Raw genomic sequence first — 19,276 nt, 5'->3', positions numbered from 1 at the left:
TTTCCCTTTTGTCCTGTTGCTGGTCATATGGCAGAGCTCAATCCTGAAGGTGAGTGAATGCGAAAAATGCAAAGTTTTATGAGTGGCAGTGTATGCTGAATAAAACAGATTTGGAAGGGAGCTGTTATTTTGCCTATTATTTCTATAAGATCTTATTATTCTTTGTTTGTTGCTATGAAGGTGTGGATATAGAGAAAAGAAGATCGTAAGGACATTTCGTGAAGCATATTGCACTTTCTCACATGTAACATGGGAGTTTTGCAAAGTATTAAGTTCCTTGTACATTGAGATTGGAAATATTCTTTCTTATATCTGTTTTTCTCCCAGTTTTAGCAGTTAGGTGGCTAAATTATATCTTTGGTGCAACCGAAACAGCTATTCAGCATTTATGCTGTTTGGGCTGAGTAGCTCTGAGAATGATGTCACAACATCTCTTCATTCCAATTCCTATTGGAAACATCTTATTCAAGGCTAAAAGACTGTTTTCTGTCTGAGAATACCAGCAGTACAAAACTTAGTTGAGATTGTGGTAGATACAATTCTTGGAAAACGTACAATTAAGAGACAAAACAAGACTGGAAAATTAGCTTATGTGTATGTAGACTAAAAAGAGAGAAGAATAGTTTTGCAGTGTGTTGAAAAGGTGCAGTGCTCGTAGAAGGTATTTTATGAACTTTTGAAAATAAATATTTTAAGTACACTTTACTTCACGTTTTGGAAAGGTAAAAAAGTTGATTGTCCTAGATTTAGAGATCAACTGGAAGGGAGTTTTCAGTTTTGCAGTTTTCTGAAACAGAAGTTATAGATGTATGTATATTTGAGTCTTATTTTTCAATACTTATGTTCTTTCGCACTTACTAGGTGGAGTAAAAATTAGCATATAGATAACTGTTAAGGGTTCCCTTCCTTTTCTGGTTGCCAGATATTTCAGCAGGCTTTGAGGTGTTTTACAGGAAATAGATGCTTGAACTGTCTTGATAAGATACTGCTCTTGGCAAGAATAACTATTAACCTGTGGCACGTTTCTGCTATACGAAGTAATTAAAAAAAATAATTATCAATAAACTATATAAAAATAAGTGTATATAGTTTGAAAGAATACCATTCTAAAAATAAAGATTGGGTTTTTATTTTAAGAAATATCTAAACAAGATGAAAACCTTATGCTGAGGAGGATATTGCCAAGCACAGTAAACTTTGTAGAATTACCTTTGACAAGATCTTTTTGGGTTACTATGGGGTGCACTGGACTATGTAAATTCAGGGTCATCAATACCGGAAGAAATATGAATTCCCTGAATATTTAACATCCTAAATTGGGAGTTCTGAGTTTTAATACTTTTTGTCATGCACATTAATGTTTCAAATATGATTGAATGAATGCATGAAGAATTTGGAAATGAAATAGTATCCACAGCGCTTGTGACTGTTTTATTACTTTTATCAGGTAAGTGCATAGTATGCCTTTAAATACTAGTACCTTATGAGATATGTTAGACATCATCTGTTTTGTTTCAGATAAGAGGAGAATCCAAATTTTTATTTCCACTTTTTTTTTTTTATTACAGTATTAAAATTGTGTATCACGCAAAGTATCACAACTCTGAATGAAGTGAGATGTGTTGCTAGACGTAACATCAACAGGTTGAGGAAGTTCTGACTCCCACACATGGCTACTGCTTTATGTTTCCTTACTACCACTTAAAATTCTGAAATACTCTGAAACATTTCCCAGGAAGAGTTTTCACTGTAGTGATAAATTTTTTTGGCCTTTTTTGTTTGTTTTTCTTAGATGTAGTTGTTTTGGATTAATTGTCTAGAAATTTCCCCAGTCTCCTCCAAAAGCTAGAAAATACTTGATTTAGTTTTGATTTGACCCTTGTCTGAAATATTGAAAAGCTATGTTTATGATGAGGCAGACTGACAACAGACTATATAGAAAAAGCTGAAGCAACAAGAAAAATGTCTTAAGTATAAAAATATAAAAATAAATATAAAAATATATCAGAATATTTTTGCCTACTTTTGCAACCCTAATTTTTTTCCTGTTGATAAGTCTCCATATCTAAGTTCAGTACTAAGATGTTTGTATTATGTTGTCATCAAGAAAAATTTTACTTTTCCCATCTGATGATGAAGATACAGTTGAATTAACGATACTGAAAGATCCTGGGTTTATTTTCAAGTATTCCTTCAGGAATTTTCCTTGGAACCTGGAGATACCCTAATGTTGAAATGAATTGAATGAATTTTCTGCTCACTTTTCTCTGATTTTATATTTTACAAGCTGCTACAGAATAGTTACTTGGAAGCATTATCAGCCAGCCAAAACAGCTAGTGAATTAACAGGGAAGAATCTGTGCCTTAGGGTAGCATTTTTTCCCTGAGATGAGTCTTAGAAGTAATTTTTTCACTGGAAGAGATCTGAGAGCAAGCAAACAAAATTACTAGCAAAAAAGGTTGCTTGGATGGCTATTGAATGTTTGAGCTCAATTTTTATACTTTCTTTATATGCCTCTGGGTAGCTATCAGTTTCATGACTTTTTTGACAGTAACTTAATTAATTGTTTCTAAAAGTCTGTTTTGTTAAACAAGGTTTTCCTGTAGCTGCTTCAGCAAAAAAATTGTCCTTAAAACCCCCCTAATCTGTCTGCTCAAAAGAGCAAGTACTCTGTATTTCATAGCAATGAGCACTTTTGCATTTTGCATAGAACATACCAGGCAATTGCTGGCATGCCAGCAATTTTAAACAATATTTATATCTGAGAAAATTTTTGACACATTCAAATGTGTTTTCTAAATGTGTGTTAAACCTTCTTCTTTTCTCCTGCACCATTCTGATGAAATTGCTTGTGATCATAGATCCCAATACTCAGGGCAGGAGCCAGTTTGTTCAACAGTTCTGTTTTATTATGATGCAATAAGCTGAAAGATAGAATTTAATATACATTTGGATAATGACCTCTATTGGATACATTCTTTTTCTAAACCACAAACCTCGGACTGATAATATGAAGGTTGCATAGATGTTATCTAAGAGTATATAAAAAATAGTAAATATGCTCATAAAAAGCATTTAGTTTGTGACATTCCTGATGAAAGTGTTGATGCTTCAATTCTGTATTTGAAGCATTGGGAGTAATCACACAGCTGTTGTTTATGTTAAAGTGGTATTGTTTGTCTAGAGCATTAAATAAAACTAATCTTCATTGCATGTTAATTAGTGTAAATACAGTATGCAGTAGTTTTGTTAATAACTCTTGCTTTCCCATGCATATACAAGTGGTCACTTTAGAAGGTAAATGGAAGTATTCAAATTTAAGGATATTTTAGGTGGAAATCTTAAAAAAAATTAGAATTTTATGTCATTGTGGTTTTCATGCATTCCTTAATCACATTAAATATCTTGTTATACCTCTTTGAGGACAGTGGCATGAAGTATCTTGCATTCCGAATGTGGAAATGAAAAATGAATCTGTGTTCTTTCATTTTAGGAATACCGAGAGTTGCACAGTGTAATTTCAGTCTGCCTTTGAAGTTAATTTGCTTTCCAGCCCAACCTTCAAAAGCAGCAAACCACAAGCTAACTATTGACACCAACAAACCTCCTATCAGTTTTGTCACCATTTTTCCTGGTAGGTTTTTAAATATGAAATGTGTTAGAAGCTCCCAACAGGAATTGTATGTCCATGTGAAGTAATGAGGTAATTAAAAAAGTTCATGTTAGTATATTAAAAAATGTGTTTTGAAAGAAATGATGGCATAGTATTTCAATAATAATACACCTGGAGTAGTATACCTGCCTCTGGTAAAACTGAAGATTTCTTTATATGGTATAGATCTAAATTTTATGTATGCAGACAATAATTTTACATAAAATAACTTAAGCAGTGTTGTAATGGGGAAAACATGGGCATTCATTTAAAAAAAAGCTGGGCAGGGCAAAGCAGAAGTGCGTAAATGCTGTATGTAAGGGATACAGTTACTTTGGAGGATGACTTGTGGAGTATTTGATATGTTGGTCTAAACCTGATCATATTTAATAATTTCAGTAGCCTTCTTGGACCAAAAAGAGGACTTGAACATAGTGTTATTTTTTGACATGCAAACCCAAACTGTGTTCTCTATTCAGCATTATATTAAAATAGCATGAAGGAGAAGTTCAGTTCCACTTAGGACTGGAAAAAGAAGAATGAAATTGAGTACTATAAAGTGTAATGTTATGAAAATAATTTTTGCTGTAATTATGTGCTCATAATTTGAGCAGAGGAGGTGGAAGTTACCACAGGAATACTCTGTGGTACAATATGTTGTAATCATAAGCAAACAAATAAAAATTAAGGATGCATTACACAAAATGTTTCCATGCAGGAAATTGATATCATGTTACTGTGCACTGGCAAACAGAGTGCTGGTTGCTGATATTAAATAAAATATAATGTATATAACTCAAAAGTGTAGAAAAATGTTATCTAGAGATTTCAAGAGGAGAATTAAAAGAAAGTGGCTCATTTAGCTTAATAATGCACAGGCAAAATAAATATAGTACAGCTGACTCCAGTAAATATTTTGTGGCTATATCATGGGTCTAGATGATCATATTAGCACAAGAAGAAATTAATAAACAGGGCTTATAAAGAACATGAGAAAATTCAGTCTGGCAGTGATTAAGTTTTAGAACTTCAGATGACTAAAGTACTGGAATGGTTTGCTAAGAACTGTATGGGCCAACAACTTTACTATTGTATTTTTAAGGAGTAGCTGCATCTCTCTTTTAAAGCTTGTATAGTATGTTTGTCTGAGAACAGTGAGGCAGGCTTTGTTGGTGTGGTTTTTTTTGGTTTGTGGGTTTTTTTTTTTTTTTTTTGGTAGCATGATTCTCTTCACTTTAAGGGTAAATATAACTTTTCTCTCAACTGGATGTGCTGCGTAATACTTGAAACGTAGCAGCTTTTTTTTTTTTTAAGGGTCTGTATTTTGAGTTTTTAATAATGGGCTTCCATTACGGCTAAGCAATAATGCTTTCAGAACAGCACATTGTATTTTATTTTTAACCTAGGGATGCATTGTTGAGAATACAACACAAAACAGAGGACAAAGGAGGCATTAAAGTGTTGTGATTTCTGTTCATTCCATTTACAGTGATAAAAAAAAAAGTATGCTGTTTATGATGCAATTTGTGAGCAAACTTTGAATTATTGGTGAATGCAATAAAAGTTGTATCTCTTCTCCTCCCTGTTTTGTCTTATTTTGAGGAGAAGTACTGGGACTAGTGGTGACAAAGAATAGTTTTTAAAAGATGGTATTCTAAAATTAAACCTTTAAAATTGGTATAATCCACTACATGGAATGAAAAGAAAGGTGGAAATGGATGGACTTTGCAGAGTAGCTAGTTTTAGCAAGCTGGATGTTTGTATTGCTCTGTGCTAACAGCTTAAACAAGAGTGGGCTTAAGCATTTTAATGATAATTTCTGCAAAAGCTTTGCATAAATATCTGAATTAAAAGTGTCCTTGCATCTGGTAAAAGGTGGTAATCTTTGGGCTCTATGCTAATTGTGGTTCTTTTTAGAATGTACAGACTGAACCTCTGGGAAACCAACCTTTTGTTTTCAGGCTGGGGAACAGAAGCAGTGTGTGGCTCACATTCCACCTGTGAATGAATGAAAGGTGTACCAAACTGCTGATATTTGTTATTTTTAAACCCTAAGAAGGGAAACAATCTCATTCACCTGCTTGTGCAAAGGTTGATATAGTCCTGGCTATGGATTGAGGTTTGCTAAATGCCAGTGTCAAATTACAGAAAGTGGTATTTTACTTTCTTTTTCAGACTTTGTTGATCCGTCTGAGGGTGACCAGGCAAATGCTCTGGGATTTGAGTTTTTAACTGGTTCAAAAACCACTCTTCTTGCTTCAAAAACATCACGTAAGTTCTAACACTATTAGAGTAAAAAGAAGCCTGATCATCAGTTAGAATATGTACAAAATGAGAATGTGGATCATACAAAGGATAATCAGTGTTTGCAAATTAACACAGGAGTTTCAAAGTGTTAACTGATGGTTTCTTACCTCCTCTCAAGTACAAAATTGTGTAACAAAACAAAAAGTCATATTCAAAATATAGTACACTACAGTGGCAGTTCTCTGAAGAAATTGGATTTTCTTAAAGTTTTTAGAAATGTTTTTATTCATAAGCTAATACAGTCATTATAATAATGGAAAAAAAAGGTCATTTTTCTCAAAGGAATTTCAACATCTGTATTTGGAATTAGTCACCTACTGAAATTTTTGGAAGGGATTAAAAAGCAAGTTTCTAACTTTCCACTGACTTTCAGTAATCCTTGACTTAAATTAGGCACCAGACCCTACTTGCTTCTCTACGTCTGAGTAAATGCCCATCTCTTACCGTTAGATGCGTGTATATCTTTGTACGAGATTATGGATTCAAGATCCTTCTTATTATGTTTACAGAGTGTATGAACATACATGCAGATATGCTATTAGCTGGTCCAGTATCTCTTGTATTATAGAGCAATTTGTGAATTAAATAGTCCTGTTCCAACCACCTGAATTTGTGCTCTTCGAAAGAGATTAGTTCTCTTAATTTTCAAGAGTATGGTCTTGCTCTGTACAACTGCTCAACTTGCTAAACTCTTTCTTGTCATGTGCCTTGGAACCAAATCAGTTCAATTGTGTTTAGCATTTTCCGTGCCAGCAGAGCACAAAGTCTTCATTTAATACAGCAGACTACAGATTGAAAAGCTAGAAAAGCGATTGTGCACTGCAGAGGGTTCAGTTGGAACACTCTGTGAATGCTTTGTGGAAACTGCTTTGAGTGAAAAATCACGATTTGGTTTGTCAATGTGGAGTTTTTTCAACACAGAGATAATCGTCCTTACTGTTTTCAGAAATCCGTGTTTGTGACGGGCTATATAAATATTGATGGGGTCATCTGTGAGCTATGAGATAATATTTAATACCTTTTCTAATGTAATCATATATGTTAAAACCAGAAACCATCTGGAGAGCAATTTTTATTGTACCAAGAATTGTTTTACATTTCTAAGGATCAAATCCATCTGTATCGGTTTTTTGTATGCACTATTTACATGCTGTTTAAGTGTTACTTTGTTTTTAGTATTTCTTTGAATAGTAGGTCTTAAACAGTTTTAAATAAACTAGATATGCAATGATAATTTTTAAAAACTAAACAATTGAAAGGGTTTCTAAATAACTTTTTCCTGGATTGCAGTTTTAATCTTTGATTTGGACTTTGTTTTGCATACTTGCTAAATCTGATTGCTGTAAGGACAAATTTGTGTCTATGTAATGAATATATTTTAGTTTCTACTGAAGGCCATAACTTTTAATCTCACATACCCCTACCCCCAATGCTCAATCTTTTCCCCTCAGGTTTGTTTATTCACCAGCTAGGAATGACGCTTGCAGTCTCAGAATAAACTTTCCCACACTGCTTTACTTGTGAAGTTAACTTTACAAAGGAGCTTCACAATATCTGTTTCTCTTAGGGTGGCTACTCATTTACTGTATATGGGAATCCTAACTTTAGAAAACAAATGAGTGGTATGATGTCACTTTCTATGTTAGCAGCCAGTTTCCAGCATTCACTCCATGCATTGGATTGGGTTGGTTAGAGAAGGTCTTAGGGGAAATTCACTTATTTGAACTGCTACCTAAATAAAGCTTATTTAAAGATAAATACTTGTAAAAAATAAGTCAAGCATAATTCGGAATATTTTTATGAACAGAGACTATTGATAATACAAAGGCATTGTTGCTAAAATGATTGTGCTTGACTGAACAGATCTTCTGTGGAACTAATGAATGTAGATGAAATGATGTATTATTTGGTAGGTACTTACTCTGGTATGTAACACTAAGCTTATACTTTGTAAAAGTGCTTATGTAGCATTATAATTGGAAATGTTCTTCAAAAAGAAACCTGTATGTGTAGATAAATTTTGACTAGAAGTAATGGTGTTTCAGAAAAGTAAAAGAAGATTTTAAGATCAAGCCTTATTTCTGGTTTTCCATGAAAGGGGTTTATCATGGACAATGGAAGAAGGCCTCTTTTTCCAATATTCCTTATCAAATGGACCTTAAGTTCTGAATGAGGAGAGCTGCATGTAGCAATGAAGGTCTTCAGGTTCAGTTGGGTTTCACTGCTGAAGCTGCAAACAGGAGCAACATCTGTTTTCATGTTAGTTTTAAATTGTATTAGCTAATCCATTTTGAACAGTGTAGTAATTGAAGATATTACTTCAACTCAAGACAGCTGCAAAGAAGCCCAGCCTGAAGTACATCTTGACAGAAAATCTATATTATAAAGTAGCTTGCACCAGCTAGATTAAGACTTTAAGGTGGATTTTTTGGCTGAAATTTTTAAAAGTGTCTTTTAATGACAGTGTAAAGAAGACTTGACTGCTAATTGTGGGTGTTTTTTTTTTCTTCTGGTGTGGGTTTCGTAGCTGAGAAGTGAACTGAATCTTTGAAACCTCCTATTGGCAGAGCAACCATTCCTAATGCAGGTTGTGCTATTTGGACAGCCTGTTGTAGTGTGAAAAGACCTTGTAACCTATTTAATCTGTTGGTGCCCCTCAGTTTCCTGCTTCTCTGATTGAGAATTTTCTGAAAATCTGTTACAATTTTCTGTAATGGAGCTTATTTTAACAAAAAGCTAATACTAGCTGGTTAACCGTGATAAAAAACATGGGATGAACAGAAGCACAGTTCTTTTTTTTTTTTACTGTATTTCTGTTTAGCCTATGTGTTTAGTTTAACTACAGATTCTCAGTTTTATAACATTTATAAATCTAATTTGTCGTTTTTGAGAGTTGGAAGATCACATAAAGCAAATGATTGCAATGGTCTCTGCTCAGGCCATGGTAAAATTAGATTGTGTTTGTATTGACCAACAAACAGTGTATGGAAACTAAATGTGCATTTTGGAGGAAATTAGTTTTGTCCATTTTAAACCATTAATGTATTAGATATGTCAATTATAAATAGAATGACTGTTGATTTGGCCTGAAAACATCTGAGCTAATTTCCGTCAAGGAAAAATCACTTAAGACAAAGTATGATGATACATCCCAGTAAGTCCGGCCATTACAGTGTGAGTGTTTAAAAAATGGATATTAGGTTGAATGCTATCTTTAGCAGATGGTGTTCTTTTCTTTAACAAGCATGTTTTTAAATAAAATTTGCTTCTTTCCTGTTACACTGTAAACAGAATTTGTCATTCTGTATTCAGTGAAATACGTATCCTGGGAATGATGCCAGTGGTAATGTCAAACAAACTTGAATTACTAATGTTGAGAAAATTTAAAATAAGTGCATTCAAGTTTAAAAGAAGTCTGGTTAATTTGATTTACTGTGGACCTTTTTAACAAGGGCAAAAAAAAAAAGAAGGATTTTGTGTTAAATCCTCATAGCTGCATTTCTGTCTATTCTCTTTTTGCTAGTTATTGGCAGATGTGTAATGAAAGGATGTTAGGAGTTAGGAACTTACGTTTGAAAATGCTTTATCTGAAAAAAATTAAAATTAAAAGGCTGCTATGATTTTCCACAATGTTTTTCTCAACATTTATCAGTTAATATTAGTTACTTCTGTTAATTGAACTAGTATTAGTATTAGGTAATTCTGATTTCCTAGAAGCTGGAGAGAGGATTATACAAATGTGAACTGGAAGTAAAATCTCACTCCACTAGCCTGCTATTTTGAAAGTCACTAAAATCTGATAAGTTAAATGAATTTGCTGGGACAGATAACACTAACTAAGAGGATTTGTTTTTTCACTTCAGTATATATTAACACTTTTCATTTCTACACTAAGTCATTTTTACACAGTTGTAGTATGTAGATGGATAAGAATCACCTTCTACTAATTTTAGTTGTATTTAGAGTGAAGCATAGCACTATCAATAAAATACAAGTGTTTCTTTAACACTACTGAATGTACACATCTTAAGAAAATCTCATGTAGACTTTGGATGCAGTTAACAAGTTCAATTTGTGTGTTAGTTAAACTGTTGTACTGTGAATTTATGTGTCTGAAAACTGTGTTTATTAGTCTGGTATTTGTTCTTGAAGAACGATACAGGATTCAGAGTGATCAGTTGGAAGACCTTTGGCTGGTAACAAAAGAGCTCATACACCGACTAGAAGTACATTTCAAGAAGCAAACCTGCAAGGATTTTGCTTGCACCTTTTCTGGTTCAATTCCCCTGCAAGAATATTTTGAACTAATTGATCGACATTTTGAGGTATGTTACATAATACATGAATTGCTAATGGTCGCTAGTTTAAAATTGTATGTTAGTGCAATGATTAATCAGATTTTACCTATAGTATCACAGGCATTTGGCTTTCAGAAAATAGAAAGTTGTATCTAAGGGAAAGTCCCATCAGATTTTAAAAAACCTGCCCTTGTAGAAGTAGCATTGGAGGCTCAAGGAGGTTTGCCAGACCAGAAATCAGAGAAATGTAATTACTTTTTCCTGTTTGGCTGTGCAGGTGACAATGGAAAATCTCCAGTGGTTCAGCTAGCTTGTAGAAATAGCTAATAAAGTAAAATATATGCATTCTTTCCCCCACAACTTTCCAAAAAAAAAAAAAAAGAGCATAGCTATTTGAAAATTTCTATTAAACTTGTGTATTGGGCAAAAGCAGCAACATATGTATGCAAAAATGAGAAATGCTATTGGATGTTCTTTCATACTGCTAAATTTTCTGTGAGGTGGAGCCATCACCACACAGAAAGATGGAAGTTGTCACTGGGATTTTCTGGGATTTTTTGAGTGGTCAGCTTAGATCCTGGTCTATAGCTCAAGCTCTCGAGTAGTTATTCTATTCTCTTTCAACTAATTGGAAAGTAAAAAATGCTGATGTTTCTTAAGTGACTGATATTGTAGAAATACCTTAAACCTGGGCTTCTGTAGATTGTATAACAAGCTTAAATACATTGAAGTTCGAAATACAGGTGTGATTTCTGGGATGCTAATTTAGACTCTAACTATGTTGCAGCTGGCTCTTTTGACATTTCTGAAGTTTTACTGTAATTATCTGGTCTAAAAAATGTCAAATGATCTATTAAAGGCATTCTTATGCTTCCATCCCTGTTAGTTTGGGAAGCTTAGGAGAATATTATCTCTCTTTTGGGAAGCTTAGGAGAATATTATCTGAGTTGTCCCTTACCTGAGATGTGCCTTTTTTCCTACTACTTCTAGTAAAAATTCATAGTATTTCTTTTTCTCTTAGCACCCTTGAACTGTTTTTCGTTATCATGTACTGACAGAATGACATTTGCAAATTTTAAAATATAATATGGTATGTAAAGTTAAGAAACTTACTTTTTCTGTTCATTTTGGGGCACTTTTGCTTACATTTGGAAAGCTGTGTGTCGTGCCGTTTCTTCTGCTAGTTATAGCATGTCAGCTGTACAGAGGTATCACAGCTTTTTAAAAGACTCATCTTTAGTAATTTTTATTTTAGAGGCATATACTAGAAAGTGGTGATTAAAAGAAAAAAATAGGAATTTTTATTATCTAGGCACTTGATGTACAATGTTCAATGTTTTGTGAACACTTCAAGGAATTTTGTTGCTGTAGCTAATCAGTATACATAAAGGCAAAAAGGATTTAACTTCAGAAAAAGACAATCATTCAAACAGTACAGAATTCAGTACTTCTATTCATGCTAAGGGAATACTAAGGGAATAACCTTTTACCTTCTGCTGCAATGAATATCAAGTCCAATACACTGTACACGTGTCATAAATAGCACACCAAACCAAGAAGAAGCCTTCATGTCTTGGTAGTGAAATTCCATTCTTGTTAATAGGCTTCTTGATGAGATATTTATGCATTTTCAGAGGTTATTGTGGCTGCTGACAATTAGTTTTGATTCCAGTGGCAAATGATAATTCTTGAAAGTGTTAAGCTCTACAAGGATTGGGAAGTATGAAACTGGCATAAATGACGTCATATTTGAGTATTACACTCTGTCTCAAAAATTTTCCTATCCTTCTCCCATTTCATTTGGAATGTGCATACATAAATGTATATGACCCTTAACCTGAATTCTTGAAAACCCTTAAATTGCAGCTACGTTTGAATGCTGAGAAGTTTCAGGAGCTGTTATCTGAAAGGGCTGTACAGTTTCGAGCTATTGAGCGGCGACTGCTGACACGATTCAAAGACAAAACTCCAGCTCCTCTTCAACATCTGGACACCTTGCTAGAAGGAACATTCAGAGAGGTCAGTACAGTTTGATTATGAGCCTAGCCTTTCTTTATCTTGTTGGTAAAACCTAGCTTAAAGCATATAAGCTATGCTTTCCTGGTTACATTTACCATCCAAGAGACCAGGAAGCAGTAATTTGTTTAACCTAATAGTCCCTGTAACTTTCCAGATGATTTGCAATAGTTTTATTTAATCTGTGACCACAAAATCTTTACTCCCGGGTCATACCAGCTTGACAGCACATCATTCTTTCCTAACTGATGTTGATAGTGTAAATATTTTATAGTTCATGTGAAAATATTTTATAGTTCATAGCTTGTGTAAATATTTTATGGTACACTGTAAACTGGTGGAATGGTTTGGCTGGTGTAACATTCACAACAAAATTGTCTGAGACTGACCATGTCCTTCCTATGGGGATTTATGTTCTAATCGTTTCAGAATGTTATAGCTGCAGAAGAACAGTGTTAAAAAAAATCCTTCCCAAAGCATCCCCGTACTGGACAAAGAATAAACCAGTTTTTCTTCCTGCCTCAGCTCTGTGTTGCTTTAGAATGACTTTTTCATGATATGTCCCCTTGTTAAAAAGTTATTGTATGTGCTTTTTTGTGCTTTTCTTTTGGAGGATCTGATTTTACTTTCTGACATGCCTTGTTTGAGAAGCTGAGTCACAATTAGAGTCCTTACTGGAAAAAAGACTTACCTTTGTGCAGTGTTGTATATCACAACAACTAGAATCCAAAGGTGTTAAGGAAAAGTATTTCCCCCTACTGTTTCATCTAAGAAAACATTTCTTTAAGTTAGAGAAAACTGTCTTTCCATGTATGCTTATATGTAAGTCAGATTTGCTTTTATTCCAGTCTGTACTGAGTTCCCAGTAATATTCCACTCTTTGCTGAGTTCACATGGGATGATTTAAGTTTGAAAGTGGGGATTTTCAGGTTGCTTTAATAAATACTAGGTATTGTGGTAGATGGGTTATTCTTTAATGCTTTGAAATGGCATGACTAAATAAGCCTGAAAAATTAACATAAGTGAATTTCTTGGGTCTGCTTTTGCTTTGTAGAAATTTCTGCTTTAAACTTGAACAACCAGGATGTGCTTGACAGTTTTCTTACGCAGTTGATTTGAAAGCTGAATTCTGAGAATATGGCAAAAGTCAGGTTGTTGAAATAGATGCATATTGCCAAAGCTTATTTTTGAAAGTCCTTCAAACCAACATTAGATGGGTGCTTTTCTTAACATTGCGGTTGTAGGCTTTTTGAATTGGAATGGGTGTAGTTGAAACAAGAATGAGGAAAAAGAATTCTTTTCAAAGAACAAATGTTTACATTTTTTCATAATTGTTTAAACTTGGTAGACTTCTTGGTAGATTTCCTTTGTAATTTCTTTTCTTTGTGGGAATCCCCTTCCAACAAAGAAATGTTGTTATCGTTATTATAAACAAAGTGTAGTAAAATGGTGATTGCCATTGATACCTCACTGCTGCATGTGTTGTTTTGAAAGTGAGAGCTGTGGTAGGGTTTAATATTGACTCTTCTGTGAGGATGAAATGAAATTGCCCAATGTTGCATTTTCTGTATTAGAAAAGACTTTGTATTTTTAAAATTCAGTATCATACTCTGTCTTTATTTGAACAAGTATGTCTAATGCAAATAGTTGAGGTATTCAAAATATGATAAATGTGTTTTCTGAAAAGGAATAATGAGGCTGGGTAAATATGAGCAGAATGAAGTCTCAGTCCAAAAAATCTTTTAAGCATGTAGCTTTTTCACATTGAAATAAATATGCCTTTTATTTTCTTAATAATTATCTGAAAATCCCATCTCCTCTCTTATGTAAAATATTTTTATATTGAGAAAAAATTGCCTTGTTTTAATCTCTCATTTTTCACTAAAGTAATTGTTATATACAAAGCTAAGCATGGTTTTGTTACTTCTTACATTGTGTTTTGTACTCAGAAGGGAAATGTCTATATTTTGGTTTTGTAGGGTATTCCAAACCTTTTCGTCTAGAACAGAAAGGGGTTTTCAGTTAGTGAGTGTGTGATTTTATTAATCTTTTTAACACGGAATCTCCAGGAATTGGGCATTGTATGAATTACATTCTTAATAGAATAACTATTACGGTGTAGTTTTTTTTTTTTTTTAATTGACGCTTTAGTAATAAAACCTCTGCAAGTCCACAGGGATATAAAGATACCTCTTATTGGTTGGTGCCTGTATTTCCTCACATCAGAACAGTTATACAACTGTTTTTATGTTTTTATGAACAACCTTTTAACTACAAATCAAATAATGAATATTCAACTCATGTAGTTTCATTGCCTTGGTGTGATAAATACCTACCTTAAATGTGTTCTGTATGGTTTCTTTGCCCACCTGCAAATTGTTACATATTTCTGAACTGATTGAAATTTTACAACTAAAGTAGATTCTAAATGTTCATTTTCAGTTTTTCTCTTCAAGTAACAATTGTGTTTGTATGGTATGTAGGTAGACGTACAATGTGTGTATGTCAAAGTTATAGATGTCAAACTGGAGAAAATTAATCAGCTGCATTGTATTCCCTGGTAAAAAGCATTTCTAGTTATGAAGTAAATTTTTGCATTAAGCCTTGTACACTACCAACAAGGCAGGCTGTATTTAGTGCCCCAATAAAATTACTGGTTGGTCTGTTATAAGGAAACTTGAGCTTTACTTTCCATCTTGACAATAATGAAATGTGTAAGCAGGCATCAGTGAGTACTTTTGGTTTTATAGTCCTGTTTAAGATTTTCTTCTAGAATTTGACTTTCTGAAGTAATATTTCAGATCTAAATAGATTGAAGTGAGTATTAACAACAGTTAGCAAATAGTGACATCAGGTGTTCCATTCTGGAAGGAAATGGAAAGCTAGTAGTCTTGTACATTTGAAATGGGAAATGTTATTCTTATGATCTTTAAGGAGGATTTGTAGGAAGGTGCTATGAAAATAATGGAAAAATCAATTTGCAATAGATGCTATTTATATGCCTATGAATTTCTTGATCTCCTAAAAAAAGTTTAGCAGTGCAGTTGGACATGCTACTAATACTTGGTCTAAGAAAGGATTTTAATTAGATACATTTAAAAGCAGTTGAATGGTAGTTGAGATTCCATATATGTTTTCTAGTTTAAAGGACTTCAAATATGAAATGAGATTGCGGCAAATTTTATGGTAGCTGTTGTAAACAGCATGTACTTTGTATAATGCTCCCCTGCTAGAGACATGTTATTGCTTGAAAGTGCAGTTTAGTGATCTTTTATGTCTACAATGTGTTTTCTGTCATAATAGAAAAAAATATTCATAGTTTGGCAGTAGCTGCAGGTTCTTGCCCTGAAATCATAATTTTCATGCATTGACTCTTGGCAAACATTACTTGGATTTCCAGGTACAAACTGGAATTAATAAGTGTCATAAAATTGAGATGCTTCAATTTCTTATTTCAACCCACATGGATTTTATCCTACTGAATATAAGCAATACTAGCTGTAAGCTGTGTTTAACCCTGTTTGGAAGCCTACCACAGTTACATTCTTTTGGGGAAGGAGGAGGATGAATTTTAAATATGGGGTGGAGTTCTCCTAGGGCACTAACTATTCTTTAACCAATTTTAAATACTTAAAACATGAATCTGAGACAAGATTGAGCAGTTCCAGTTTACAAAAAAGAATGTAACTACAAAGCAAGCACTCTTGCCTTGCATTGCTTCATGATTTGTCTTGCTTTTTCTGACTTCTTTTGTAATACAAACAGATTTTCCCTATATCCTCACACTTCCAACATATATAGTGTAGTTCCCTTCCTATTGTGCAGCAGCTCAGATTTCCCCATGTTCTGAGGTCTCTTCATCCCCACCCTATAAAACCACTGACTTTCTTGTGCTTTCTAATGATGAGATCTTATCTTTTACCCTTGCCCCCAGCACCACACTGACAGTTTCTTACTTGTGCGCTGTCAAGCCTGTGCACGAGTTGGTGCTGACTGGCAGCAGCCACCTACCCAGAGAAAATGAACGATGCCCTCTGTCTCAGGAGAAATAGTTAAGTAGTGTTTCTCCCCTCCCAGTCTGCTAATTAAAAAACACTTATCGAGGAACTGAATGATTTCTGGCTCTTCATGTTACTGTAAAATTTTGTGTGGTCATTGGAAATGACAATTACTAGAAATGGACTTCCAGAACAAATCTGACATAACTAGCCAGCACAGTTCCATAACCTTAGACATCTAGACTTAAGAACTATGTATTTTCCAAGCTGGGTCTTTTTTTATGATCAGTCATACATTTTAGCTTTTTCTTTAGGTACTTTATAAATTTAAAACCATCTTCTATTAGTGAAAGGACCTAGCACACTTTTCTAACCAGGACTAATTAATGCTGAAAATTTGCTTCCTTTATCTTCTACTAACACAGCTATTCTTCTGTGTTCATCTTATTTATATTAGTATTGAATAACCACTCAGAAATACTTGGCTGTAAGGAGTAATAAGGTGATTTTCAATGTGATTTCCTGATCCTACTCAGTAAGCAACTGGAAGTTGTCCAGAATATTCTGCTGTATTTAGTACACGGTTTGTATTTATCTTCACTTACCTCAGTCTTGCGTCTTGTAAGTTCTGTATGTGAATTGCATCTTGAAGAGATAAATGCACATGGGAATTTTTCACCTAAAAACTCTTCTTGAAACAGGGGGAAAATCTTCCAAATAGTCTTTCTGATTTCAAGAGGTGCTCATAGGTTTTTCTTTTGAGGTAGTAGGAAATAACACAATTCCTACAGATTTTTTTTTTTTTTTCCCCAGTGTAACTTTCCTCATCTGTTCTCCCTTCTGGAGAACATTTTACCATCAGTCTGTTAGAAGTTGTCAACAAACACAATTGCTTCCAGGTAGAGACACCATGACTCCTCATTTAGAATGAAGAAGGCAATTCCATCAGGAGGATCCATTTTAATTCTTTACATGGCAGTAAACTGTATAGGAACGTGTTGCCTGTCACTGAGAAAGCTTTATCCACATGTAAAGGTAGCCATTTTCCTTGAGGTCTGTGATGTGAACTGTCCCTTGCATGTACAGTCCTGGATGTTAGTTGGGGATCTTGGAGCATTCAGTAGAGACTTCTGAAGAAACGAATTTTTGCAAAGGATTTGGAAGCCAGATGTCTCTAAATGAATGCACCAGTTCTTTTAATTAGTAACATTACAGGAGTTGTCCTTCCTCTTTCTTATGCAAGTTTTGAAGAAAGGTGCATATATTTTCAGAACTTTGTAAACTTCATTACTCAGCTGTTTCTTTGACATAGTCTAATTTAAACAGAAAGATGGACTATTTCATGTTTTTGAGATGAAAATTATGCAACTGCGCTATGAATGGCAGCTGCAAAAACTTAGGACTGGCCCACGGTTTTATGTTGCAGCACAAGATTGATGCTGAAGTGTCCTTACTTTTTTGTTTGTTGTTTTTGTTTTTGGTGTTTTGTTGTGGTTTTGGTTTTTTTTTTTGCAACTGTTTGGATCCTTTTGGAACTCCTCAATCCCATGTCATTTTCAGAATGATGCTGAGTAGCTGTACTACATGACAGGATCTGTTCTGGTCTTAAAAGTTGATGTTTAGGTAATCAAATCTAAAGCTACCTTCATGGCATTCTTCTTTTCAAAGAAAGAAAAATATTTAGAGCAACACACAATTAAAGCATGCAAGATCAGATTTGCAGCTCAAAGAACATGCAGCTCATGTTCAACAGTTAACTGAATTTTTTTTATTCTTTTAGAAAAGCCTCCAAAAAAAGAGAAAGCTGTAATATAACAAACTTTCAAAACTAAATTTATGGAGAAAAAGAAAATCTTTTCATCCCTGAACAAACTTAGAAGGCCAAGGGAAGTGCACTAAATATTTATGTTTCTTGAGATTTCAGCAGAATGTGTAATTAATCTAAATTTTGGACAAAGCTTAAAGGAACTGAGTTAGAATCCCTCTGAGCCCATCTTACTTAACCAGACAATTGGGAGGAATTTTTAACCCAGTGTTGCTGATCATGTGTGTTATGTCTCTCTTTTGTTGTGGTTTGTGATTAGGCAAGAGTGTTGAAACCTTGTCAAGCACTATTTTATGTATTAAAATACTGTGTGCTGGTTCTTGCCCATTTTATAGCATTTGACAGTATCAGGCAGAGTTAGTTTCACACGGAAATCATTACACTATTGAGACAACTACTTGATTCCAAATTGTACCTTCCAAATCACGTGACTTCCTCTCTGAAATTTTGGCACTTCATATAAAAACCAGTTAACAGTTGATGCATATCTAAAGGTTAGCGTATTTTGTTCTCCTCGTCTAACACTTGTGATCACTTTTCAGAACAGATCATTAGCTGATTTAAGCCACCATTATTCCTGAGAGCCTGGTTATAAGGCATGGGGCTCTGGCCCAGTGTCCAAGTGCTTGCCTTTTGCTGGGGTTATTGTCACACATCTGGTTCACTTGTGTTCAGCATCAGCTAGATGTGAATGTGATGCCATCTGGAGGCTTTACACCTGTGTCAAAGTCAAACAAAAAAAAGTACTAATACACCTTCCCATAGTACTGTGCTAATGTAGCTATATGGCTCCCAGGTGGGGATGGTTCTTCATCTCCTGTCTTTCAGCTGGTGTGGAACAATTCTGTGACCGTCTGCACCATTCTCTGCAGCTCTGTTTTAGTCTTTTGCTGTGCTGCTGGGTGCTGGACCAAGCAGTACTTCAGGTGCTCTGTCTTTTGGTCTCTGGGTATATGATCTAGGTTTGATCTTGTATCTCTCCTGCTCAGAGCTTTGTCCAGCTCCTGGTACTGAATTCCCCCTCTACTGAAAGAATGTGTATTTGACACAGTACATTATAATTCTGTGAAGGAATTTTTATGTGAATGTGTACATGAATTTTCTTGTTATCATGAAAAGTACAGGTGTGTGGAAAAGAGAGCCACTCAGGAGGTCCAAAGTTATTTTCGTCTGTTCAGC

The 19,276-nt window shown here is 34.3% G+C and overlaps 1 protein-coding gene across 3 annotated transcripts in view; it reads left to right on the top strand.

Annotated features, from left to right (window-relative positions):
- BBS9 (Bardet-Biedl syndrome 9) overlaps positions 1 to 19,276 on the top strand; it is a 298,687-nt gene that overhangs the window by 63,236 nt on the left and 216,175 nt on the right. For all 3 annotated transcript variants that reach the window (XM_039548173.1, XM_039548172.1, XM_039548174.1), the window contains 5 exons: positions 35 to 49; positions 3,495 to 3,635; positions 5,829 to 5,924; positions 10,113 to 10,285; positions 12,125 to 12,277. In XM_039548173.1, coding sequence (XP_039404107.1) covers positions 35 to 49; positions 3,495 to 3,635; positions 5,829 to 5,924; positions 10,113 to 10,285; positions 12,125 to 12,277 — 578 coding nt within the window. The remainder of the gene's footprint in view (positions 1 to 34; positions 50 to 3,494; positions 3,636 to 5,828; positions 5,925 to 10,112; positions 10,286 to 12,124; positions 12,278 to 19,276) is intronic.

The sequence above is a fragment of the Corvus cornix genome, chromosome 2, assembly GCF_000738735.6.
Source record: "Corvus cornix cornix isolate S_Up_H32 chromosome 2, ASM73873v5, whole genome shotgun sequence".
NCBI classification, from domain to species: Eukaryota; Metazoa; Chordata; class Aves; order Passeriformes; family Corvidae; genus Corvus; species Corvus cornix.
The sequence above is the reverse complement of the archived record's forward strand: the minus strand, read 5'-3'. Positions and strand labels throughout refer to the sequence as shown.